This window comes from Metarhizium robertsii, assembly GCF_000187425.2.
Source record: "Metarhizium robertsii ARSEF 23 chromosome Unknown MAA_Scf_3, whole genome shotgun sequence".
Lineage (NCBI taxonomy): Eukaryota > Fungi > Ascomycota > Sordariomycetes > Hypocreales > Clavicipitaceae > Metarhizium > Metarhizium robertsii.
In genome coordinates, this window is record NW_011942171.1 from 986203 (window position 1) to 1010394 (window position 24192).

Sequence of the window (24192 nt, forward strand, 5' to 3'; positions counted from 1 at the left end):
CATGTATAGGTTTTTCTAGTTATTCTTATAATTATAATATTAGTCAAGGTACTAGGGCAGCTAGCCGACTCGTCATATAATATCCACAGCATGAGAACCGGGCTATCCATCCATCTGTTGCCCATGTCCTAGATCTCCAGGTCGGTTCTCATAGTCACATGTACCATAGTCTACCAGCTCTTGTAGTACTTCTCCTCCGTCTTTCCACGGAACCACTCCCAAAGACCGGAAAGGTGATTGACATTAGTCTCCTTGACTTGAGTCCAGGCAGCGTTAAGCTTAGCCCTCGCGTCGTCAATAGCCTGGTTAATTTCGCCCGAGAATTCTGGCGCAAAGGCCGTGGCAAACTTGCGCTTGGCCAGGTCAAGGGATTCGCGGGCCAGAGACACGCGGTGTTGATTCCAGCCCCGGAGTGAATTAATAATGTCGTTGCCCTCCTTGTCCTTGTCGTCCGAGACGCGGGTGTTGACGAGGCGGTCGATGAGCAAATATCTATTATAGATCTGGTTTCCTTGCCGGAGAGCCTCGAGACCAGCGTCGTAGTCCTCCTTGTTCAGGATGCGATAGGCGTCAATGGTATTGGGGTCCTTGCCTCGGGACCAGAGGCATGCGTCGGCGTCGGCAAAGTCCTCTCCGTGGTGCTGGTAAAATCCTCGGAGACAGTATTCAATTGTGCCGGTGCAGTCCTCGGCATAAGTAGGAGGCCGAGCCTGCAGAGTCGGACTGTCGTCGCGTACGTAGCAGCCCGACCCGTTTTCTGAGGGCTCCTTGAAGGGCTTGTTGTCGCGAGTGGCTTTCTGCTGCTGGGGGGCTGCAAGAACAGCACCCACCAGCAAGGGAAGTGCGATGTAGGCCTTCATGGTGATTGCGGAAGATGGGTTTGTTCGAAAAGTTGAGAGCAAGGCAAAGTGCGAACCTGAAACAAGAGCTGGTGTGAACTTGAGATCGTGGCAAGGAGGTTTGGAAAAGCGCCCTCTTTATAGAAGGCTCTGCGCAGTCAACGTACTATCCGTTGTCGTATAAGGAAAGTTGCCATGGTAGGGTTCTGTGTCAGGCTACGCCCAAGAAGTATTACGTAGTTGGTGCTATACATGCCAGTGAATGGACTATAATTGTGTCGTTCCATTCAAAACTCCAGACGGTAATATGGCTCCGCTTCTTGAGTCATACTCATGGCAATGCATCAGAGATTTAGTTGCCATGGAGGCTCAGTCGGTGGACAGCAACATGGCGCCAAGTGGTCCATGTCGTCGTAATGTCCTATTGCGTTAAATTTGAACTATACACATGGGACGATTCTACCCGTTGTTGCCTTTGAGCCAAGGAACCCCCCATTCAATATACCGCCGGTATTTGCTTGAGCCCACAACTGCATGAACGCCCAAGCTGGAAATGCCTACGCACTCTTGTCATGAAATGGGTTGGGATTTCAAATGCAAGGTGCGCAGGCCTCATCTCACGTTGCCGTTGTACGTGCATGATGCATCCTTGTTGGGCCCTAACATTTCCAAGGCCAGAGCTAGTGGCGGAAGCATACTAATTATTCAAAACATGCGACGAGCGGTTTCCTGCCATAAAGCAACTTGATGCAGCTAGCTACACTGCGGTATGATTATTCGTGTTGTCTACCTTGTGCCAGCTGAGCACATGTGACTGCTGTCCTGCCTGTTGACGTTTCCCATGGTCTTAGCTGTGTTGTCTCCTGAGCACGACTCAGATCCCAAACCTGTTAGTGACCCGACAAGGAACGTTTGGGTTCATTGTGGATTATATACAGGGGCCTCTCTACTAACTCTGGAGCATAATTAATTCATCTCATAAAAAATTCGAGACATAGCCTTGTGGGGGCCCCTTTGCCCCATGAATCGTGAGGAAATGAAGGGAGTGCTAGGCAAACAGGCTATTCACTACGTGCTAATTTTTATTCAAGTAAACATTGAGGTTACTATTTAACTATTAGTATCTAATTAGCTATTAACCCCTAGAACCAACTGTTCACAAGGTCCTCGACTTTTTACAAGATTTTAGTAGCCGTTCATCGTGATTCAGAGGGGAGTAGTAATATTTCCGTGATAACTTATATGAAATTCCTTTTAAGTAGTTACAGCCCCCCTTATAATATCACACATGGCTATACATTCAGTACGCAATAAGTGACGCGGACCGCTTGGCGCTGTGCATCGCCCGTGGTGCGAGCACATAGTTGGGGCTCGGTGATTTACCGATTATCCCACACCCTGATCGGCTCACGTGCTGTAAAAGAACATTGGACTATCAAGGTCCGTGCCTGGCAAAAGAGTCAAGTCTGGTGCAAGCCACGTCGCCAACGACAAGCACACGACAACCACGGGGTACGGGTAGAGCCTTGTACTGTCAGCCAACAACGCCCACGGGTAAGGTCTGGTAGTATTAGTTGACACCAATTTGCAAATTGTGGGAACAAACACGTCCAGATGTCTTGTGTAGGACGCTCGGCAGCTGGAGACGTGTGGCCGGCAGTCCTGACTCGATGTACCCTGGCAGAACCAAAGACTTGCAAACGCCACTCGCCGAGGACGACACCATCGTCCGAGTTCAAGCGGGGAGCGTAACGTTGAAGCCACCCACATGTCCATCCTGTGCTAAAAACCATCTGCTGGGATTCGCTAGGCTTTGACGAAGCCAGAAAAGTCGTCGAGGCGGGCTGCGGAATGGCAGATTTGTAAGGGGGCGACTGGCGTTGGAGAGGAGTGCCTTCTCGACATTCAAGATGCTGCCAGCATGCCACTGGCATAGTACTCTCTTGCAGGTCTTGGCCCTGGTCCGCACCTCTCAGTTCAGAGACGGCATCCTCTGCGTGACGAATGGAAAGGCCCGCATGTCATGGTGAATGCGCTTGGGGGAGAGCTCCTGATCGACACTCAAGCTTTGGCCGCGCGATTCGGCCGAGTCGTGGAAATCGACAAAAAGGCCGCCTTGCAGAATAACAGCTTACCCATGGGAACGTTTGAAAAAAAACGTCTCCCTTAGCAGCGTAGATCTTCGTGGGCTGTTTCAGCATAAACTGGAAGAGGTGAGGGACGCTTTTGGCCAAGTGCTGCGGGTGCTTTGGCGCCACGTCGTCGTTCCTATCAAGCCTGTGTCGATTTATTTTACCAATTTCTCAGATTCCCTCGGTTCTACGCAAGCCCCGGGCCGGTGAAATGGGCAAAATTGTCCTAACCTTGAATCAAGATCAACATGTCATGGCAGAGAGTTGGTTGCGGCCGACGGCATTTTCGCTCAAGAGCGACGCGACCCATGTTATCACTGGAGGAACCCGCTGTATCGGTATGAATCTAGCGTACTAGATGATTGACAATGGAGCACGAAATGTTGTTGTTCTTGGTCGCAGCGGCAGTTGCGGTGCAGAGGTTTAGAAGCTATTGACGAAATATGACGGGACCAATGTCAAGGTTCGATCTCTGGCTTGCCGTGTTGGACCCCGTGCGCGACTCGCCAAGTTTGTCGAGTCGGTACGACATCTTCCACCAGTTTGTGGTGTTGTGCGCAGTGCTCTTCTGCTTGGCGTGAGATGGCTCCTATTCAAGAAGCTACTACCTCGACTTGACGGGATAAACTGTTTGAGAATACCACTAATGAGGACTAGGAGACTGTTCATACTTGGAGCGCCTTGCATAGGATACCTTTGAAACTGTAGAAGGCATCTGCTGTGTCTATTCGCTATTTTTGAGGTTCCTGTGTCATGGTAATCGCACCATGTCGACTCTCAACGGATGTTACACGAGGGCCATCACGGCAAGGCCTATGGCAAAAGGCTCTCACTGACTTGTTGTGTAAATAGAGCTCTGTGGTCATCTACGTCTTGAAGAAAGCCAAGGTCCTCCAATACCAAAGTCTAGTAGCAGATGAATTGAGTGACTACTCCAAGAGTCCAGGCGGTCCGCCGAGTCGTTGCCACACGGTCCCTTCTTGGACATGTGCAAAAACCTTGTTGGCCCACATGATGCTCTTGGAAGAGACGATTCTGCAGACGGTCTTGATCAACATTTTTGTCCATAAGGAGCCGACCAAATTCCAAGGATTCGATCTCGGGCAGGCAAGTGGGCTTTTGGAGCCCCTCTCCCCCCAATGTGCCGGTACATTTGCAGGGAAGCCCAGTACTCCATCCAATCTCATTAAAAAGGTCGATACAGTTTCTTCAGCGGGGCCATCTGGGGTGGATCGTGGAAAATTCCCGCAATCCTGCTCGCCAGGACGCGAATAGGGGTGCTGAATAAACCCTCCCTAACAATCTCGGAATAATACAGCCATCTCAGCGTTTGCACACATGTCGTCGCGGAGTGGCTGCGTCGTCAACGATGATTGGATGTCGCTGTTTTGCAGCGCCTCGTCCAAATCGACTCACGGCCGTTCCCGGCGAGCCGAAACGGCCGGCGAGTGACCTTGCCGAATGGCGCTAGGTTCGGCGCTCAATACCTACTTAGGTCTGGTAGTACGTACTTAGGTAGTCTGGTATACCAGACACGTCGACGTACTACGTACATACATATGTACATCCTCCACGCCCGGAGTCGACATCCTCGGCATCCAATTGGACCAGACTGCTTCTTGGCCCGGGCAACAATCCACGTTGCATGCAACGACAGCATAACGTAACAGGATCCTCCAGGCCATTTCCATGGAAATCTGTGTAAACTGCCTCTTTATGGCCTCTATCGTGCAATTCCCCTCCTACATCGCAACATCGCCCAGCATCTTGCCGTACCCCGCCATCCCTTCATCTAATACTCATTTCCTACGCGCAAGCCTCGTCTCTCTGCCACCTCCACCATCCATCATTTACTACCGAGCCGCCATCGCCATCTTGTCTCTTCGCCAACGGCCCTGCCGCGATTCACAACCATGGCCGCGCCCTCATCATCCCCCCCCATATCCTACGGCGTGCTCCTCTACCCCGGGTTCGAGGTCCTCGACGTCGCCGGCCCCCTCGAGTGCCTCAACACGCTCGCCGACTGCCTGCCCAGCTCCAAGCTGACCCTCTCCATCATCGGCCGCCCCGTCGCCACGGACCCCGCGCCCCCGGCCCGCCGCGTCCCCATGCCCCTATCGCCCGCCAACCCCAGCGAGGGGCCGCCCGCCTCCCAGCCCTCCAACAGCTTCACCTTCAAAGCGGCCCAAGTCTACCTCCCGACGCACACGTTCGACACGGCGCCCCCGCTCGACGTGCTCATCCTCGGCGGCGGGCTCGGCAGCCTCCCGACGGACCAGGTCCAGCCCGAGATGGACTTTTTAAAAACCGTCTTCCCGTCGCTCCGGTACCTCTTCACCGTGTGCACGGGCTCCGGCATCGCCGCCCGCGCAGGCCTGCTCGACCGCCTGCGCGCCACGTCCAACAAGGCCGTGTGGGAGCAGGTCGTCGCGTGCGGCCCCAAGACGCACTGGGTCGCGCGCGCGCGGTGGGTGGCCGCCGGCAAGGTGTGGACGACGTCGGGCGTCAGCGCGGGCGTCGACGGCATGGTCTCGTTCCTGAGGCACGTGTACCCCGAGGAGGAGCACCCCGGCCTGGTGCAGAAGGTGGTTGATTACATGGAGTATAGGCATGAGCCGGACCCGTCGAATGATCCGTTTGCCGACGTCTTTGGCGCACACGATGTGCTGCCCAAGGCGTAGTTGAATAAGACACAAAAAAAAAGAAAAAAAAAGAAAATTACATCCATGGCACAACTTGACAACGTGAGACTGAATTTCTGTGGGAAATGCCTCCCTCGAGGCTTGCGCGATTAAGGAAACGAAAACGGACAAAGATGGGATCGGGTCCCTGCTGTTACGTGTTCCGATGAATAGATGCCGACATCTTCTAATGCCTATGAGCGCGGCCCAGCCGTCATGGACACGGCGTTGCGCAAAAACGGCCAGCACATTACATCCCTACCCACTTGACTTTGCCGTGGGGCACATTACGCTCTCCCATGCATTATACAACAACGACACATGCAACACAGTCTCAGATAATATGATTACTCGCCGCGTAGCTCACCCCATCAGGGTTTCGTAGCCCTTTTCCATCATGACATCCATCCAGTATACATTCTGTTGTTTCTCTTCCATGCACTTCCACGTTTCTTTAACGAGTAGCAGCATTCGCCGTATGGGCTTGGCGGCGAGGATATTCTCAAACGACGAAAGGCGTGAAATGACAAACTTTCTTGCACGCAAAACGTCGAGGTCAGTCGCCGGCGCTTTGAACCGTGGGCTGGCGGCAATGCTTGCCACGGGCGGTATCAACACGTCGGGAAGCGAGACAGACCCGCGGCCAAGAGCCAATTCACTGCAGATGCTCACAAACAGCAACGGCTGGATGGACCGGCTCCTCGATGATGTAGGAATATCCTGTATCAAGTCGAGAATGTGGAGGGCCAGCCCAGTCAGCCACACGTCTTGTGAGAATGCTGCATCTGAGCTGGGGCGAGAATCCTCAAGGGTACTCGAGCTGGCAGACCGGGGTTTTTGTTTACATAATGACGCATGGGCCGACAGCAGATCTGGAAAGTTGCGGTAGAGTTGGAGTAGGCCGGTACACCTGTATGCCTCGGCGACCTTGACAAGATGATCTGCCGGAGTCATCTCATCGCCCGAGTCGATAATCTCATCCTCACGCGGCAGCTGGATTGCGCACAGCTCCGAGTGCAGGCGCTCCGCGTCAAGAATGGCGGTTTTGGCTTGGTCAATATCATTTCTAGAGGCAAACTGGCGATTGCGAATGCGATTTCTTTCTTTCCTGACAAGGCTCGCCACTTTTGCCACGAGCCTCTGAACTTGGATGCCGATACCGGTTTGAGGATGTGGTATGTGTGATTCCGATGTTTCCGGCCCTTCGAATGGCGCTGGCTGTGGTTGGCTTTGGGTCATGCCCTGGAGATTGGAATCGCGGTCCGTCACGAAGGCGAGCAGCATCTGCCAGTAGACGAGGGAGTTGTAGAAAAAGACCCTTTTATGCTTATGGGCCAAAGTAGAGTTGATCTGGCCGCTGCCCGAAGACGAGACCGTCTTGGCCAGTATTTCAAACTCGAGCTGGCCTACGCTGTCAGGGTCGTGCCAGCTGAGGCTCATTCCAAGCATGACGAGTGCCAGTAGGGATGAGGTTTCCATTTGAGACTCGCGAGCTTCCATCGACAGACACAAGGCTGCTTGGTCTCGCAGCTGCTTACCGAGAGAAGAGAGGCCGGGCATGACGTCGGAGAGGCAGGCAGCAGCCATGCTCTGGGTGACGTAGTAGAGCGATTGGGAGCCGGACCAAATGTTGGAAATGGTTGTTCTGTAGGGATTCATTTGACTGTCGTAGCAAGACATCATTCCGCACACCTCTTTGAAATAGTACTCGACCAGGATTGACGTGTGATCCTGCAGCGCCTGCGCCAGCGGCATCTCGCAACGAGACCCCCAAGGCTGGCTCGGAGACTCAAAGAGCGTTGGCATGTCGAACTCCGACCTTGTCTCGCTCAACAGACTATTTGGCCAGCAGCCATCCTCATCGAACGGCTGGTACATGCCACCAGACATTGGACCTGGAGTTTGCTCAAACGAGGGCGTCGTACCCCCTGAAAGATGCTCAAACGGTGAATCTGACGCGAGGCCATCATGCTGTGTTATGCCATTGGCTCCGGTTACGAGGGGGTTCGTGAACTGATCCAGCAGTTCGGAGCCGGAGACATCGACCGTAGACAGGGCAGGAGGTTCGGCCGGAGGCTGGGCGAAGGAGTAGGCGGCCCAATTCGGAGGCGGTCTCGACGGACTTGCCACGGGGGAACTCGATGTCCCTTCGGGGGTTCGCAAACTTGTCGTCCACTTCAAGGGTTTCTGGTACCCGGGGCACGCGATGCCCAGTCTCTGACAGCGCGAGCAACTGGGCCGGGCTTCATCGCACTTGAGCTGCAAAACGCACAGTTAGCGGCCGAGCACGGCACGTCTGACAGCGGATGGCTGGCCTACCCTCTTGCATTTGCACACGGCACACCCGTTGCGTGACCTCGTGATTCTGATTCGGGTCGGTGGGAACATTGGAATGTGATGCCTGCCGACTCCCGAGTCGCTTCAGCCTCACTGACGATATGCGGGGAAACAACAGGTCACAGGTCCCGAATCGGAAAAGGAGTCAGGGGTGACCTGGAAAGGAAGATTGAAAAATCCGATGTCTGCCCCAGGATCGAGGGACCCACATGCACGCTGACTCGCTTTCCTTTGCTACCAATTGCCCGTTTCGTTTTAGCGAGGCACGTATCTCCATCTTTGCGTAACCCCAGAAGATAACAAGATTCTAGCCAACATGTCGGGCCCTCCACTCACCAACATTGATCGGAATTCAACTCCGGGGTTTGCGGAGCCTTGTCGAGGAGGATTTGACGGTTTAAAGCACGCATGCCCTCGCGCATGGTCGATGCTTGCTTGGTCTCGTCCATCACTTCGGCCCCCTTCCCCACGTGGCACTGCGCGGCACGGACCGACTCTTGAACCGACGATCGTTGCACAAGGGCTCAAGACCGAGCCACGGCCTCAAGCTCTACGAGTGGCCACTGTGTAGGAAGCTCCCGTCACACCTCGCTCAAAAGACAAGGCGAGCCGGCAAGATGGAGGAAACCCGCGGCACTGCTCGGCAGCGGCGCCCCAAGGCCACCGCCGAGGCCGACGCCTCCCTCGAGCTGCTGGGCATCAAATCCGACCTTGACCGCAACTCCTTCTCCAACCTCTCCATGCTGGGGATGGCCTTTGCCATTGTCAACACGTGGTGCGCCATTGGCACGACGGTCAACGCCTCCCTGCCGTCGGGCGGGCCGAGCAGCGCCGTTTGGGGCATCGTCATCGCCGGCGGCTTCAACCTGTGCTGCGGCGTCTCGCTCGCCGAGTTCCTCTCGGCCTATCCCACCGCCGGCGGCCAGTACCACTGGGCGGCCGTGGCGAGCTGGAAGTCGACCCGGCGCGCCGTCAGCTACATCACCGGCTGGATCAACCTCGCCGCGTGGGTGTGCCTGGCCGGCGCCAACTGCCTGCTCGTGAGCGGCATCATCATGAGCTACGCCGAGCTCATGTATCCCGGCTTTCAGCAGACGCCGTGGCAGCGATTCCTCCTGTACATTGCCGTCGACGCCATTGCCCTCAGCTACAACCTGCTCGCCAACCGCTTCCTGAGCCACCTGAACAAGTACAACATGTTCTTCACCCTTGCCGGCTTCGTCATCAGCCTCGTGGCCATCCTGGCCTGTGCGGCGCCCAACTTTCAGAGCGCCAAGTTTGTCTTTGGCGGATTCATCAACGAGTCCGGCTGGCCCGACGGCTGGGCCTGGCAGCTCGGTCTGCTGCAGGGGCAAGTACACCTTGATCCGTCGCGCGGCTGCAACTCACTAGCTAACACTGCCGTCAAGGGCATTCTCCGTGACTGCATACGACTCGACGATCCACATGATCGAGGAGATGCCGAACCCGACGCGCCAGGGCCCGCGGCTCATCATCTACGCCATCGTCATGGCCGTCGTCACCGGCTTCGGCTACATCGCCGCCGTCCTCGCCGTCATCAGCGATGTCCCGGCGGCCATCTCGTCCTCGCAGCCACTCCTCGAGATCTACTACCAGGCCACGCGGAGCAAGGCCGGCAGCATCTGCCTCATGCTCTTCCCGCTCCTCTCCTTTGTCCTATGCGCCATCGACGACATGGCCACCAGCGCGCGCATAGCCTACGCGCTCGCCCGCGACGGCGGCATGCCCTTTAACCGCCACTTCGCGCGCGTCAGCCCGACCGTCGGCGCCCCGGTGGCCGGGCTCCTCTGGTGCTTCGCGTGGGACATTGTCCTCGGGCTGATATTTCTCGGCTCGACCAGCGCCTTCAACGCCATCATCTCGGCTGCCGTCGTTTGCTTCACCGTCACCTACGCCATCCCCCCGGGCATCAACATGCTGCGCGGGCGGTGCATGCTCCCCGAGAACCGCAGCTTCAAGCTGCCCAACACGGTGGGGTACTTTTGCAATGCCGCCAGCGTGGCCTGGACGCTGCTGACGACTGTCCTCTTCGTCTGGCCCCCGACGAGGCCGGTCGATGCGGTCAACATGAACTACTGCGTCGTCGCCTTTGGGGTCATCATTGTCATTGCCGGCTCCAACTGGATTTTGAGCGCGCGAAAGTCGTACCAGCCGCCTGCGCTCGAACTCGTCCATGGCCACGACACGGCCCTGGTTGATGTCGACCAATTGGAGGATAAAGCTGCAACGGGCGGGATGGAACAGTCTAGCCAGGAAAAGTTAAAGTAGATATAGTAGATGTAGCTTGTGTGCGAACGCATAAACGCCCAATCGAAAGGCAAGAGGTTCAGAGCTCGTGTTCAAGTAGAGCTAAGCGGATAAGTGAATGATTGGCTGGGTTTATATCTTGATGCAGTAGATGTAGGTTCACTTGATGTGTGGCAGATGTTACACGCAAGACGAGAATGCTAACTCTCTAGCCAATTTCGTAGACTCTCCGAGCATAATTGAAACCCTACTCTAACGCAAGTTGACTGTCCTATTTCTACATTTGATATGTCTCACGTAAGCCCTGTGCTATTTATAACAAAAAACCATACTTTGCTTGTGACATGTGCACGTTCGAGCCGCACCCTTGATTATGCGCTTTCATTGTAGCACGTCCAACATGTTGTGATTTATTCCCCATCTTGAATTACCAGCGATAGCACGCCGCAAGTGCTCAATATCGAGTACAGCACAAAGCTATCCTCGTCATCCAACGAGGCACCTTGATCCAGGCAAAAGGGCGGTGTACCGCGTCGACGGCTTGAGCACGATGCATAAGCCATTGTTTTCCTGCCGCTGGCGCACGAAAGCCACCGAGAGGCTGTTGCCGGGGGTGGAATGACCTGATGGCAGCCCGGGTGCGTCAGGAGATGCTACCCAAGTACAGAGTAGTTGGTTGGCACGCTCAACCCTTGCGACCGGTGAGGCTGCTGCCCAGTCACGACGCAGTCTTGTGCCTCGGCCATCTGCAACATTTCAACATTGCAAACCGCAGATCTGACCCGGCACGTCGGCCAGGTCTCAGAAGGACTGTACTCGTAGCTGCCGATCGTATCTGGACAAGATGAAGCCTTCTGCGGACAGCGGATAGTGCCGTGTCTCAAAGAACATTGTGTTGCGTATTATACTCCGCACCGCCGCGCATAAAAAATAACATATATCAACTACTCCGTCCTCCGTACAGACTGTTCGTGTGACAAACCGTTGGTGCAGCAGATAGCCCGGCTGTCGTATTACAAATGGCCTGTCTTTCTTCCCCACCCGCCATGTTACAGCAGCAGATGCCAGATGACTCGTCATGTCCATTATCTGGAGTCGTCACGACCCAGGGGACGGCTGCCAATGGCAGGCTGCTGACCTGCAGAAAGGATCAATCACCGATCCAGCCCAATACGCACCTCGTCCAGATGCGTCTTATACACGACATGCCGCCCTCGTAGCTCTACCCTTCCCAGCGTCCACGCCGAATCCCAAACGACGCCGTCATGGAAACCAGCTATGCGCCGTCCGACGGCCACGACGCCGACGAGGCCGCGCCCCTCGTCGCCGCGTGCAGCCCCGACTCGTCCCCCAAGTACAACCGGCCCGCGGTGCTTCTGCTCTGCGGCCTGCTGACCGTCGTGGCCGACTTTGGCGGCTCGCTCACGGCCGCCCCCGAGGTTCGCCTCCTCGAAATGACCGTCTGCCGGGCGTTTTACGCGCCGCGCGATCCCGGCGTCATCGGGCCCCCGCCGCTCGGATACGTCGACGAGTCTCTCTGCAAGGTGGCGGATATCCAGGTGTCGCTGGCGTATCTGCGGGCTTGGAAGCGCTGCCTCGACAGCATCCCCGGTTCGTTTTTCCTCGTGGACCAAAGTGCGAGAGCTGCGTGTTGGCTGACCTCGTCCGCGTGTCTGCCTGGCAGGCCTTCTGCTGACCCTTCCGTTTGGACGGCTGGCTGATCGATGGGGGAGGAAGCCCGTGCTGATGCTGTGCATAGCCGGCCAGGCGCTCGCCTACGTTTGGCTCCTGATCGTGTGTGAGGGCGTCCCGTACGGTGTCACTGCAAGTCCCGTGTGTACTTTCTAACTCGAGTCGGGCAGGCTACTTCTACGACGTCTTTTCTCCCAAATCCATCTGGTTCGGGTCGCTGTTTCTGGCACTGGGTGGTGGTTCGCGGATGCTCACGGCGGTGCTCAACAGCGTCATTGTCGACGTTTGCGCTGAAGAAAAACGGTTCGTGCATTCTGTTCCCCTCGGTTTTTTGCCAGCACTAAACCGGCTCGTAGCTCGGTGGTATTTTACATATTTGGCGCTGCTATCCATATTACTGACATTGTCGCCCTGCCGCTGGGCTCGTGGTTCCTGAGCCAGGACCTTTGGCTGCCCTTCAAGTTTTGCTCGCCCCTGATGCTTATGTCCTTTGCCATAGTGCTCCTTCTTCCGGAAACCATGACACTCTCCCAATACTCTCCGTTCGTCAACATGTCGCGGCAGGACCGGGAGAGAACACCCGAGGTATGAATATCATTGGCGTTTTAGTCACCTCTCTTGCCGTCTTTGACTAATGGCGTGTCTAGCGTAAGCCTGTTGGACAAAGAAACATGGCAGATGCTCTTCGACGCTTGTACGGCATGGCTCGCCGTAATGACGGAACCCTGGGCTGGTTTGCCTTGATCTTCGTACACTCCTTTGCGATCCAATCCAGCCCCCTACTTCTTCAGTTTGCCTCAAAACGCCTAGAGTGGACGCTGGCTCGCGCGGGCTATCTCCTCTCCATCAGAGCCGTCTGTGCCGTAGTAGTCCTTGTAGTACTGGTTCCGGCAGCGAACTTGGTAGTGGGCAGGAAGGCTAGACATCCACGCCAGGACGGCATCGATATCCTCGTTTGCAGGTTGACTCTGTTTCTGCTTGCTGCGGGCAACGTAATCATTGGCTTCAGCACCAGCGCCATCGTCATCATACTTGGTATGTCCTCTGCGCTCTTTGGACCAAGCAACCTCCTCTGGCTAATTGTCACGGCCGAGCCGATTAGGCACAATCATCGTGTCCTTTGGAATCCCGTTCCCACAAGCCATGCAGGGAATTCTCGGGGATATAGCCCAGCGCGAGGGCTCCAGCACGGCGAGTCTGTACGCAGGGCAGGCGCTTACGGAGCTGGCAGGGGCGTCTTTGGGGACTTTATCGATGGCGACCATCTTCGACCTCGGCTCGCATCTCGGCGGCGAGCGTGAGCTAGGCTTGGGGATGCCATTCTGGGCAAGTGCCGTGAGTAGTCTTTCATATCATGCTTTTGATGGCGTCCGTACCGTCCTGGTGGCAAAGGACTTTGCTGACACAACATGCCCACCATGCCCTCCAGGTCCTGTTTGCCGCGGCCTTTTTTGCATCTTATATTTCTTTGTCAACTTTAGGACTTGTACGGGCAAGAAATTTCACAGTGCGCCGCGACGAATGATGACATGACAAAGACTTGCTATTTACATTGAACTCTTGACACACTATTTATCAACTTGGGACATGAGAAGGCGAGATGTAGATGGAAATATTTTTTTGTACAAAGCCTGCCAGTTAGTCCAATAAATGATAATATGCTAAAAATTAGGAACAAGTTAAAAGATGGCGCGACATCTGCTAAACTTACACATTCAGCTATCACTTTCAAGCACTCGAGTCTCCGAGTTTAGGTTTTCTGCCGATTTCATCTTTGTTCCTTGGTCCTCTATTATTAATCTTTGCGTAAAATATATTCATATGTAGGATATATAATTCAGGGAAGAATTCAAAAAGGGTAGGTTTCTGGTGGAATACCTATCAACTAATCAGATACCAGTAGACGACCTGATAAAAGCCCCATCGAGATTAAAGTCTCAACACTTCTGGACAATGCGAAACCTGGTAGACTCCAAAAAGAAGGCTTGTCTTACAGAATAGGCAGGATGATGATGTTTCAAACAAACATGACAACTACTCGAAGTACGTGACTAGACAACATCCACGCGCATCAACTACTCGGGCCTCATCTTGTGCTATTTCAATCCTGAAGATGGCGCATCTTGGCCTGAGTCCTGCATGGTCTCAGGAACACACCATCCGGCGCCTACCCACGGCTACGATGCCACGCTCCCCTACGAGCCCGTCGCGCTCTCTTCCACACTTGACAACATGGTTGCAAGAAGCGACACACACAAAGTGGACAGTGCCTTTACTTATAGGCAATATCGCCGTACAAGATGGCTATCATCGCGTCCAATTCTTCGCACCACGTCCCTTACCATCCGTGGCAGGCGCCTTCTGGCTTCCCTTAACGCTCTACGCAGGCAGGAGCAGAAGCAATCAACGGGGAGTGCTTATGTGCAAGGTCTACTCAAAAGACTGATCGCGTACGGTGCCCGGGTCCTTGGACTCCATTGCTGATCCACGCTTTATTGCCCCTTCTAAAAGACTTTGAAGGAAATCGGCAGCTTGTTTCTCTACGTTAAAATTGCACGTTTCGGTGTCGAGTGTTTAAACCGGATTACAAATGCTTAGTCGAGGCCGCCCAGGTTAGTATGCAATGCCTTGTCTCATATGGATGTAATTCTTATAGCCCGTCGTTCAGGGCATGGTCTTGACCGGGTTTTGTTTTCGCAAGCACTAGACGACGGCTTGTCCTGGATATACCTGCTGACTTTACTAGGTCCGATGACAATGTAAGTCCAGATGTCCTTGGCATAGGTGTAAGCAAAGCACTGAGCCAGGCAGGCCAAAATTGAAGTTGCTGAATTCAAGCCTGTGGAAACACTTATTAAAGCTTCTGAATTTAAGCCATTTACAGCTGCTAGCATTATTTCCTAGAGCTTCTTATTTTATTATCCTCTCCGGAGGCTTCCGCCTGCGGCGCTGTTAACGCTATTGATACTATTGACGCTGTCGACGCTGTTGATTATATAAGGCTTGTTATTGTAGTGGCGCAGCACTCAGGGACTCTTATTAAAGAAGCAAAATAAGGCGTACTCTTTTCTCTTTTCGCTTTGCTTAATCAATTTCCGCGGCGCCGTCTTAGCTTTTTGACGGGACCTGCCCCAGTGAATGATGTGTTTGGGGTAGCATCTTGTTGCGATTCGTGGGCAGATTCGATTTCCGACTGCGATTGTAACAGGCTGTACCTTTCGAGAAGATGGGAAAGGGCGGATTCATGAAGTGAGGTCACATCCGGATTACCAGGGAGCGTGCCTGCGCCCAGCCAGCACTATACCTTTTACCGTGTAAAATTACATGTATAGCACCGTGCCACTCAGGTTAACCCTGCCTTGACCACCTCGGATTTTAGTACCGTAACGAGGTATCATAGTAGCCCACCACTGACCGTTTGTGTACTGCTAAAGCCTTATTTTGCCTCATGTCTGAAATATCGACGGTCACTTCTATTGCTACGTGGTCTAGGGGGTGCGGTTCTGGTGACATTTATAATATCCCGTGCCACTTTGCCCTAGTCTTTCGCCCCAAATAACTACATGGCATGAGTTTGATTCTCACCATTATAATATCAAAGTGCTAGAGAATCTGAGGGCGTTTATTGAGCTAAACGAATGGAAGACTTCCATCACACCAATTGATTCCAATAATGAATGTGCGGAATAAAAACAGGCCCCAAGATAACTTGGTCCATCTTCCTGTCCTATTTCTTTACTGAGAGCAACAATACCGCAGGCACTTGACAAAGTAACCCAGAATGACTGGCCGTCAAATTGATCCAGGCTATCCTGTTTTTTTATTTCTTGCAACAGCGGTGGTAAGGAGCACCCACACCGCTGCATTCACCGTTGGACTACGTATTGGTCAGATAATCTAGACCTTGGATAGAGGATAATCGGTTGCTACTTACAGAGCAGGAGGTTCCCCCCAGGCAAGCTCCGCAGGAGGCAGAGCAGCATTTCCCAGCAGCCACGGGTGTAGCCACGGCAACCATACTGACAACCAGAGTAATGAGGGTAGAAAACTGCATGTTGGATGGATATGAGGTATGTGGTTGTGCTGTTGATGGAGTTTGTTTGAATTCTTTGTGAATGAAGATGCTGAACGGTGAAATTGGGAGATGAAAGAGGGTTATATATAGTTTTTCAGTGTCAGATGAATGTGCGTTGTCCTTGTCACTGCGGCAAGTTCAGTCCGTAGAATTGCTCTCTCCCTCTTTCCAAACCAAACGTAATACTCACTTCCCCCGCACTGGCCGGAATATGATGCATAGGAGTTGCATTGAATTACATGGAAGGGGCCCAGAACTTGTCTCATATCACCCTCCACGGACGGATCAGGACGAGCAAACGAAGCCTTTGCCGGTATAACGTCAGCATAACAAAGCGCGGTGAAGCACAAACTCGGCATCATCTTGAAGCACAGTCCTGCTTCGCTTAGATGCACTTGTAAATCTCAACAAACACAGGCTTTCAAATCGACACGTCATGGACAAGTCGGTCAGTTCAAACAGCCGAGTACGTATCGTCTCAAGCTCCCAGACGCTCGACTTCATCTCCCACTGCATGGCATCGCTGTCGTACCAATGCGTCATGGATATGTACCTTGTTGCAATGTCTCCGAGGTTGAGTGGCTCCCAGACAAGCCATGCAAAGTGCTATTTGCCGAGTCATGACAAGCGTGGATATCACGGTACAGTCGGTCTGACCACCAATATCGACAAGAGGTCTTGGCTCACGCTCTTGAGTCTTTATCAAAAGACAAGAGGCGGAAATGCACGACATGCCGTCGATCAGCTGACTGTACCTCGTCATCAATGCGCGGATAAAAAACATCGGCTCATCGCCGATCTGATAGCTCAAATCCTCTTCCTTGCTAGTGCTCACTGCTTGGGCCTCTCTGCTCCCCGGGCCAATAAAGCATCCACCATCATCTGTCAACAAACGGCTCGGGACCTCGCCGCCTCGAGGCCGCAGCTTTTTGTGCAACATTTGAACCCTCAAGCTGCTTCTTGCTCGTTTGCCCGCGCGGGGTCATCGGCCATCGTCCGACGAACGTTTGCCACCTTGACTTGCTTGAAACAATTCTCGAATGCGCCTTCCCCTCGTTGTCGTATGAGCCTGTCTGACAAGGCAACATTGATCTCTTCCCAACCCACTGTTGAATCGCCTTGCCGCGCTTCCATCACCTCGGCCTGTCGCTCAGCTCCGATCAAGGCGTTTGCGTATCGCACAGCGACTCGGATATCGGCCGACGACAAACTTGTCTTCTCTGCCCAATGCTAAGTCTTTTCTTGTAATAGTTTCACAGAGACAGAATGACTACAGCAGAGGACCGAGGTATTGGTCATTGCTTCTGGAGCAAATTTCTCTGCACCCTGGTGCGCAGGCTCGAAGAATGGTTACTCCCCATCCGCATGCGCCTCGGCAGGAAGATCATGTACGACGAGCAACGGAAAATCGTGCAAGTGTCGAGCCGGCAACTAATCAAAGGGCCGTGTTCGCAGCAGGAACTGGAAGCCATGCAGTATGCCGCCTCGAGCACGTCGGTGCCTCTGCCCCGTATCCATCGGACATATCAGCTACGCCAAGGACTATTCATCGCCATGGACTACATTCGCGGCGAATCCCTCGAGGACCTGTGGGCTCGTCTGACTGACGAGGAGAAGCGCAAAGCCGTCGCCCAGGTGTGGGACAGCGTGAGGCAGCTTCATGCGTGTCGCCCGCCCTCTGGCCTCGGTGGCATGGCTGCCGCGTCAGTCGGCGGCGGACCAGTTCGCGACGGAGCACTCGGCGTGGAAGACGATGGACCAGCTGGTCTTGGTCCGTTTGTCGAGTCTGCTGATTTTGTATCCGTCGTTGATGAGCGGACCGACTTTGCAGAGTTTCCTCGCCAGCCGGACCAAGTCGCTTTTGTTCATGCGGATATATGCCCGCGGAATATTATCCGAGCTGCAGATGGGAAGTTGTATCTTATTGACTGGGAGTTTGCTGGATGGTGGCCGCTATGTAAACACAAGACAAGACTCCGTTCCGACTTTGGCCTGCGAAACATGTTGCTAACGGAGCTACAGATTGGGAGCGCATGAAGTGGCATTTTGCGGATTTTCCGCCCATGCCGGATTTTATTCGTCTTATGGACGAGTTTTCTGCTGAGGAGTCTGGGAAACTGTCACATAGCAACGGTACACTTGACTCGACGCGGAACGGGGGATAGGCGATGGAGACGTCATGAATGGTGTTGGCGGAACATGCAAATTCTCGACATGAAGCGTTTTTCGGAATGGAGTAGACTCTAGAACTCTAGATGCCTGAAATTGGGCAGCGACATGATGGCCAGCAAGGCGTGTTGTCAATATCCTGTGCTGTCGTTTGTGACGAGGGGCAGTGTGCAGCTTGCCCAATTCAATTATAATTATCGGCTTGGCAACAAAACAACCAAAAAACCAGACAAGACCTGCAGACAGTGAATAAATCAAGACCCTAAGGCCGCACTTCATGTAGAGTCGGCGTTTACGAATGATAGGGTCAACTACGAGCCCTCGTGTACGAGCAGAGCAAATGCGCATGCTCGGTCAAGAGTGGTTGCAGAGTATGCACATGCCATACAAAACATGGACACACACGGAGAGATGCAATATTCGGAAATTCGCCTTGTTTTAAAACGTAGTTGCAAAAATTGAATGCCTTGTTTTTTCAGACTTTTATACTTGGAGTAGAATTCGTCGAGCGGTAGGGTTCAAAGCTCGTAGCCGGGCTATTAGATTCAAAAACTTCCTGTTAAGTTTCTTTATTTTCCTTATAGGCCTAATACAAAGCCTGTCGTGGTCTCGTTCATGGTCCCGATTAAACGCTAGCTTAGCTGGTGGTCTGGTATCAGACTGAAAAAAAAAGGCCGCAAATTGCAATTGAAGGCCGGTGAGTATGTATAATCTAGCTCCTATTTCCGCTGGAAGGCGTGTAGTAGCCGTGTCAACGGGCTGCAAGGTAACTTGGTTGACGACATCGTCGGATTCGCTGTCTAGGTGCAAAGTAGAGGCCTAGGGTAGATTGTGCCGTGGAATTGCAACCATTTGTTATATATACCATGGACGGACTTTTCATGCAACGTGTAATATGTATCCTTGTCTTGCTAGCTACTACTAGCTTAGCTCTATAAAAAAAGGCGCAACAAAAATTCTTGTACTCTTCTCTTGTAACTCGAATTGCTTGTCGTACAACTTGTATATCAAATAAGTAAAGCTATGTTTTATAAAAAAATTAAAATTATTTCACTCATAAATCCATCTTTACAATCCCACAAGTCCAATCTATTCTAGGCACTCCTAGATTCCCTTTATTACGTCTGGTCCAATCGCCAACGGCATACAGCGTCTCTAGAGGGTTGTGCCCTTGGTCTGCTTGCCCTGCTGCTCCTCCAGCTTCTTGACATTGATATTCTTCCAAGCATAGATGCACACGGCGCACAGGGGCATCAGCGCCACACCCGCAATAACCATCAGCCTCATGGTGTCGCCGAGAGCAGCAACGATGGCCTCGCGCTCCGGCGACCCGTCCGGGAAGGCAATCTGCTGCTCAATGTCGCCAAAGATGGTCATGGACTGGTTCTTGGCCCCCTCTGGCAGGTAATCGTACAGCTTCTGGGGGAGCAAGTTGTTCCAGATGGCGCCGGCGATGGAAAGGCCAATGGAGGCGCCGAAGCCGCCAAACATGCCCGACAGCGCAATGACGGCGGCAATCTGCTGGTGCGTCACGGGCGCCTGGCAGGCCAGGGAGCTGCATAGGACGAGGATCTCGCTCCCGAGGCCTACCAGGAACTGGGTGAAGACGAGCATGCCGACGGGGGCGTTGGGCTGGCGGAAGGGGATGACGAGCGCCGAGCCGAGAAGCATGACGGGCACGCCGCCGTACGCCGTCCACTTGAAGTTGCCCGTGTAGCTGATGAAGAGGGCCACCAGGGGTCCAAAGACGACCGAGGTGGTGGAGAAGGTGTTGACAATGTATCCCGCATTCTCGAGGCTTTGGCGGTGCACCACGCGGAGGTACGAGTAAAAGTATCCGTTCCAGCAAAAGGTGGACAGGAACATGACGCCGTACAGTAGACAGCCGCCGATGATGGTGCCCTGCTTCAGGAACCGGAAGGGGAGAAACTGGACCCTGGCAATCTTGGCCTCCCAGACGTAAAAGGCGGGGAAGAGGAGAACGCCCAGGACCAGCATGGCAATAATGTAGGGAGTCTCCCACTGCCTCGGGGCATAGGCGACCAGATTGAAGGGCAGCAGGATGCAGGCCAGCGCACCCATGATGAGAATCATGCCCACCAAGTCCATCTCCACGACGTGGAACTGGATGGACTGGAGCCAGGTGCGGCCGGACGCCTGGCGCTTCTCAATGACGCCCTCCCTGCGGGCCTTGCCCAGCATCGACCACATCAGGCCGATGGCGGGCGCGCTGCACGCCACCAGGATGATGCTGAAGGCGCCAAAGGCCCATCTGAAGTTGAGGTTGCGGTAGAACAGGCCGGCAATGTTGGGGCCGGCGTAGTTGCCGACGAGGCGGGGCGTGCCGTTGATGGCAATGGCGAGCATGCGGTTCCTGAGGCTGCTCATGTCGGCCAGCATGACGTTCATGACGTACCCGATGCCGATGTGGCCGACCCAGTACATGGTGTGGGCGGCCACGTACGTCTCGACGTTTTGGGCGACGGCCTTGATGATCATGCCGATGACGCACACGACCACCATGAGCAGGAAGCCCTCGGCGCGGCCCCAGATGTCGACAACCTTGGCGATGAAGAGCGGCGCCACGGACCCGATAATGGTGGACATGACGCTGCCGACGTTGAGGAGCCCGTGCTTTCCAAACGACGACGTGATGTACGGGTTGAGGATGGAGTCGATGTTGTTCTGGAGGTAGTCCACAAAGGAGACCAGGTAGAGTCTGTTTCCGTCAGCCGTGGTCCTTTGGGGGTTTTTTTCGGCGGCGACAACTTACAAGGCAAACATGGAGAAGAGCGACGTCTTGGACCAGACTGTCGTGACGGCGCGAACCTCTCGCACGCCGTCTTGGAATTCGTCGGAATCAGAGGCATTTCCATCGTTTTTGACACCGCTGGTGGTCGAGCCATCTACCGCCGTGGTGTTGACTCCATGATGGCCCTTTTCGGCATCAGATTCACCAGCAGGGGGACGCGGCCCGTCAGTCGACTTGATCTTGTCCATGTCGAGGAGATGGAAAATGCAGAGTCGGACTTTGTTGCACCTTGTTTTTACCTTGTTGCAAGAAGCGGAGGGCAGATGAAGGTTACGAGGAGGGCCGGAAGAACGAGCCTTGAAGTAGGCCGGTCATCGGACAGCCCGCGGCTCTTTACGGTGATCCCTGCCGCTTGCCACGAGGGACCAGACGCAAAAAATGGAGGTGCCAAGAGAAAAACGAGGGAAAAAGGGAAAAAAAATAAAATAGAAAACTCTGTTCTCAAGGGCGAGAAGCAAGTGGGACATTGGAAGCGAGCTGATTGGGGGGGCAAGCCGGTTGGGCATGCCGAGTTGAGTGCAATTCTCGCGGACTGGGATGGTAGACAAATCAGCCCGTCTGGTGGCTGGAGTCATGCGACGAGTGCGTCCCACCAGAGCCAGGATGCTAGGCAGGATCAGATAAGATGTGGGCAGATAAAAACGAAATTAAACTCGACCGGTGGTGTGGAGCGGTGGCGTTTTGGCCAGACATGGGTGTGTCAGCATCGTGACCACCAAGTGATCAACGCACCAATTGACCCGTCGCCTATAGGACCACACCATCTCCACCGTCTTGTTGGGCAAAGAGCTGGCTAGGCTGCTGAAACTGATCGCCTAGTGCGGAAGAGGTGCTTAATACTACTGACAGTATCGATGCCAGGTCAGCGATGGATGGCTCAACGTTTTCTATTCCCATGGTGGGTCGTCGCCGTGTTGCCATGTCGGCTATTGTTCCTCATCGCACCAACTGACACGACAATATCGTGGCCAGGTTAGCTGTCCCTAACACTGCCAAGAGTATGTTCATGAACCGTTTGCTGTAGTGCGCCAAAATGCTATATTCATGACTAGCGTAGTCTTGACCGCCTCTAGGTTGTATGTACTTGGTAGGCCGTCGGTTCCTACTCTCTCCATCAGGCCTCAGCCGCAGAAAGCGCCAAGTTGAGAATCCCCTGCGCCGCGACTGCGCACCCGTCGCCGTTGGTCTTGCACGCTTCCGCCATGGCAGCGGCCTTGCTTCGCATGATTTCAGCCCGTCTCCCCAGCACAACCTGCTTCAGGATCGGCGACAGCTCGCTTTCCGAACACTTCGGCGCGCTGTGGTAGTTGCCTATCTTGCCAATGCCAAAGTACTCGACGCGCCGTGCAAAGTCGTAGGTATCAAACCACACCGGGAGCACGACTTGAGGCACGCCCGCGCTGTGTAAAGTTAGGAAATGTTGAGCCGCAATGGATGGGAGAACAATAACAAACCTGACAGCTTCGAAATAACTATTGGCACCGCCGTGGTTGACTGAGCAGATGACCGCACCCGAAGTGAGGATTGAAATAGGCTCAGCCAACAGCCAGTCGACAATACGAACACGATCATGGTAGCCAATCTTCTGATGCAAGGGTGCGTAATCGCCGCCAGATTTGTCGCCCTTGTTCAGCTTCCAAAGTACCTGAATATCTTGTCCGGCCTCTGTTGCAGCGTCTAAAAGGGATTTAATGGAAGCCGCGAGGCTCATGGTCCCGCTATCATCGTACAGGAAATGCGTGCCCAAGTTGATATACACGGTTGACCTTTGCCGTATCCACGCATCTAATTCCGCATCAGACTCTTTTAACGGCGGGGCTGAGCGAACCATCGGTCCACACGAAACATAGTGCTCTGGAACGACGGAAAACGGAAAGTCAACAGTCGAGTTGCTAGGAAGAAAAACCTTTAAACCTTCCGGTGGATCAAAGGATATGCGACCCCAGTCGGAGTAGTATATCTCAGTCTTTTCCCAAATACTCATGGCGACACTGTGTATGTAATCGCTATGGGGGTTCTTTCTCCATTCTCGCTGGTAGTACAACGCTGCTGGAATCAAGTAGAGCGGCACGGGGTAGGGGATAAATGAAGCTGTTCTTTCCGTGTCTTGACGTCAGTCACACGACGGGGTTGGGATGCAGGTTCGGACATACGGGGGATGTTTCCAAAAGGACTCATAACGAGGCTGCTTGCCAAGGATGAATTCACGATAGGTGTTTGGCGACAGAATCGACCACCTGGGCTTGATGTCGTAGCAGACTGTGACGGCGGGGGTGAAGAGGTTGTCGACCATGACGAGGTCTGCATCGACAGTTTGCACCACCTTTTTGACCTGCATGATGAGATCAAGCAGCTCGTCCGCACTCCAGGGGCACGCGACACGGGGCATGAGCGGCGCGGCGCGAGAAACACTCCAGACGGTCGGAGGCAGGCTGCATATTTCTTGCCACTGGTGCTCGGGGCGGTAGAAGAGGCATTCTTTCCACGTCGGGCCCGACAACTCGTGAAACGTGACCTGCGCGTTGGGCGAGGCGGTTTCGTTGAGGGCATTCACAGACGGCTGCAGCGCGGGGAACGAAGACAGGTGCAGGTCGACGTCTGCGGCGTTGGACTGAAGCCATTGGAGGACGGCGAGATGGACATTGGCCTGCCCGAGCTCGGCATTTGTCAGGAAGAGGATGCGTTTCTGCTTCATTGTGTACGCAGGCCGGCTGCTGGGCGAGTCGCGCAGCCTCCCGTTGCTCGTCACAAGAGATGGTATAATGATTAATCAATGTCAAGTTGCAAAGATGATGTCCCTGGGGACCAAATCAAGGCGGCATTGTATCCAATACCGCAAAGAGCCGGGAACTCCACAGAGCACCGACCTTTAACGAGAGCAGGTGACCAGCACAAGATGCGGAAAACTCGTGGTGCCGCGACGGATAGCGCAACTCATTACACCAGACCCTCCTGGACACGGGAGTCGACAGAATCCACGGCTTGGCCGTCACCGCTCGCGGACATGCCAGCTGGCATCGCACAAGCCAGCAGCGCCGTGCCAAGACGAGAGAGGGGTCAATCTGTGGGCAGCTGGTTGGTCCCAACCGCTCAACCTCCCGGTTCAAATACCAGATTGATTCAACTCCAGTCATCCTTCGTGATGAATCCACCAACCACACCCATGCTTCCTGCATGCAACTTTTCG

General features: G+C 54.0%; 8 protein-coding genes across 8 annotated transcripts; 4 read left to right on the plus strand and 4 right to left on the minus strand.

Annotated features, from left to right (window-relative positions):
* Window positions 1-170: 170 nt before the first annotated feature.
* MAA_00462 (uncharacterized protein) lies at window positions 171-860 on the minus strand (the record flags this gene model as incomplete). Its single annotated transcript, XM_007818460.1, has 1 exon — window positions 171-860. The coding sequence occupies one exon, from the start codon at window positions 858-860 to the stop codon at window positions 171-173; it is 690 nt and encodes a 229-aa protein (XP_007816651.1).
* A 4024-nt stretch (window positions 861-4884) lies between these two features.
* MAA_00463 (DJ-1/PfpI family protein) lies at window positions 4885-5652 on the plus strand (the record flags this gene model as incomplete). The annotated part of the gene is made up of 1 exon (XM_007818461.1): window positions 4885-5652. One exon carries the CDS (start codon window positions 4885-4887, stop codon window positions 5650-5652), a length of 768 nt encoding a protein of 255 aa, XP_007816652.1.
* A 363-nt stretch (window positions 5653-6015) lies between these two features.
* On the minus strand, window positions 6016-8040 carry MAA_00464 (C6 zinc finger domain-containing protein; the record flags this gene model as incomplete). Its single annotated transcript, XM_007818462.1, has 2 exons — window positions 6016-7911; window positions 7972-8040. 2 exons carry the CDS (start codon window positions 8038-8040, stop codon window positions 6016-6018), a joined length of 1965 nt encoding a protein of 654 aa, XP_007816653.1.
* A 566-nt stretch (window positions 8041-8606) lies between these two features.
* Window positions 8607-10278, plus strand: MAA_00465 (gaba permease; the record flags this gene model as incomplete). The annotated part of the gene is made up of 2 exons (XM_007818463.1): window positions 8607-9358; window positions 9399-10278. 2 exons carry the CDS (start codon window positions 8607-8609, stop codon window positions 10276-10278), a joined length of 1632 nt encoding a protein of 543 aa, XP_007816654.1.
* Window positions 10279-11522: 1244 nt separating this feature from the next.
* Window positions 11523-13474, plus strand: MAA_00466 (Major facilitator superfamily domain, general substrate transporter; the record flags this gene model as incomplete). The annotated part of the gene is made up of 6 exons (XM_007818464.2): window positions 11523-11868; window positions 12120-12252; window positions 12306-12534; window positions 12597-12984; window positions 13052-13284; window positions 13379-13474. The coding sequence occupies 6 exons, from the start codon at window positions 11523-11525 to the stop codon at window positions 13472-13474; spliced, it is 1425 nt and encodes a 474-aa protein (XP_007816655.2).
* A 3816-nt stretch (window positions 13475-17290) lies between these two features.
* Window positions 17291-18189, plus strand: MAA_00467 (Protein kinase-like protein; the record flags this gene model as incomplete). Its single annotated transcript, XM_007818465.1, has 2 exons — window positions 17291-17981; window positions 18047-18189. 2 exons carry the CDS (start codon window positions 17291-17293, stop codon window positions 18187-18189), a joined length of 834 nt encoding a protein of 277 aa, XP_007816656.1.
* Window positions 18190-19348: 1159 nt separating this feature from the next.
* On the minus strand, window positions 19349-21193 carry MAA_00468 (siderophore iron transporter mirB; the record flags this gene model as incomplete). Its single annotated transcript, XM_007818466.1, has 2 exons — window positions 19349-20912; window positions 20967-21193. The coding sequence occupies 2 exons, from the start codon at window positions 21191-21193 to the stop codon at window positions 19349-19351; spliced, it is 1791 nt and encodes a 596-aa protein (XP_007816657.1).
* A 926-nt stretch (window positions 21194-22119) lies between these two features.
* MAA_00469 (3-hydroxyacid dehydrogenase/reductase) lies at window positions 22120-23700 on the minus strand (the record flags this gene model as incomplete). The annotated part of the gene is made up of 3 exons (XM_007818467.1): window positions 22120-22405; window positions 22460-23101; window positions 23159-23700. 3 exons carry the CDS (start codon window positions 23698-23700, stop codon window positions 22120-22122), a joined length of 1470 nt encoding a protein of 489 aa, XP_007816658.1.
* Between the last annotated feature and the right edge of the window lie 492 nt (window positions 23701-24192).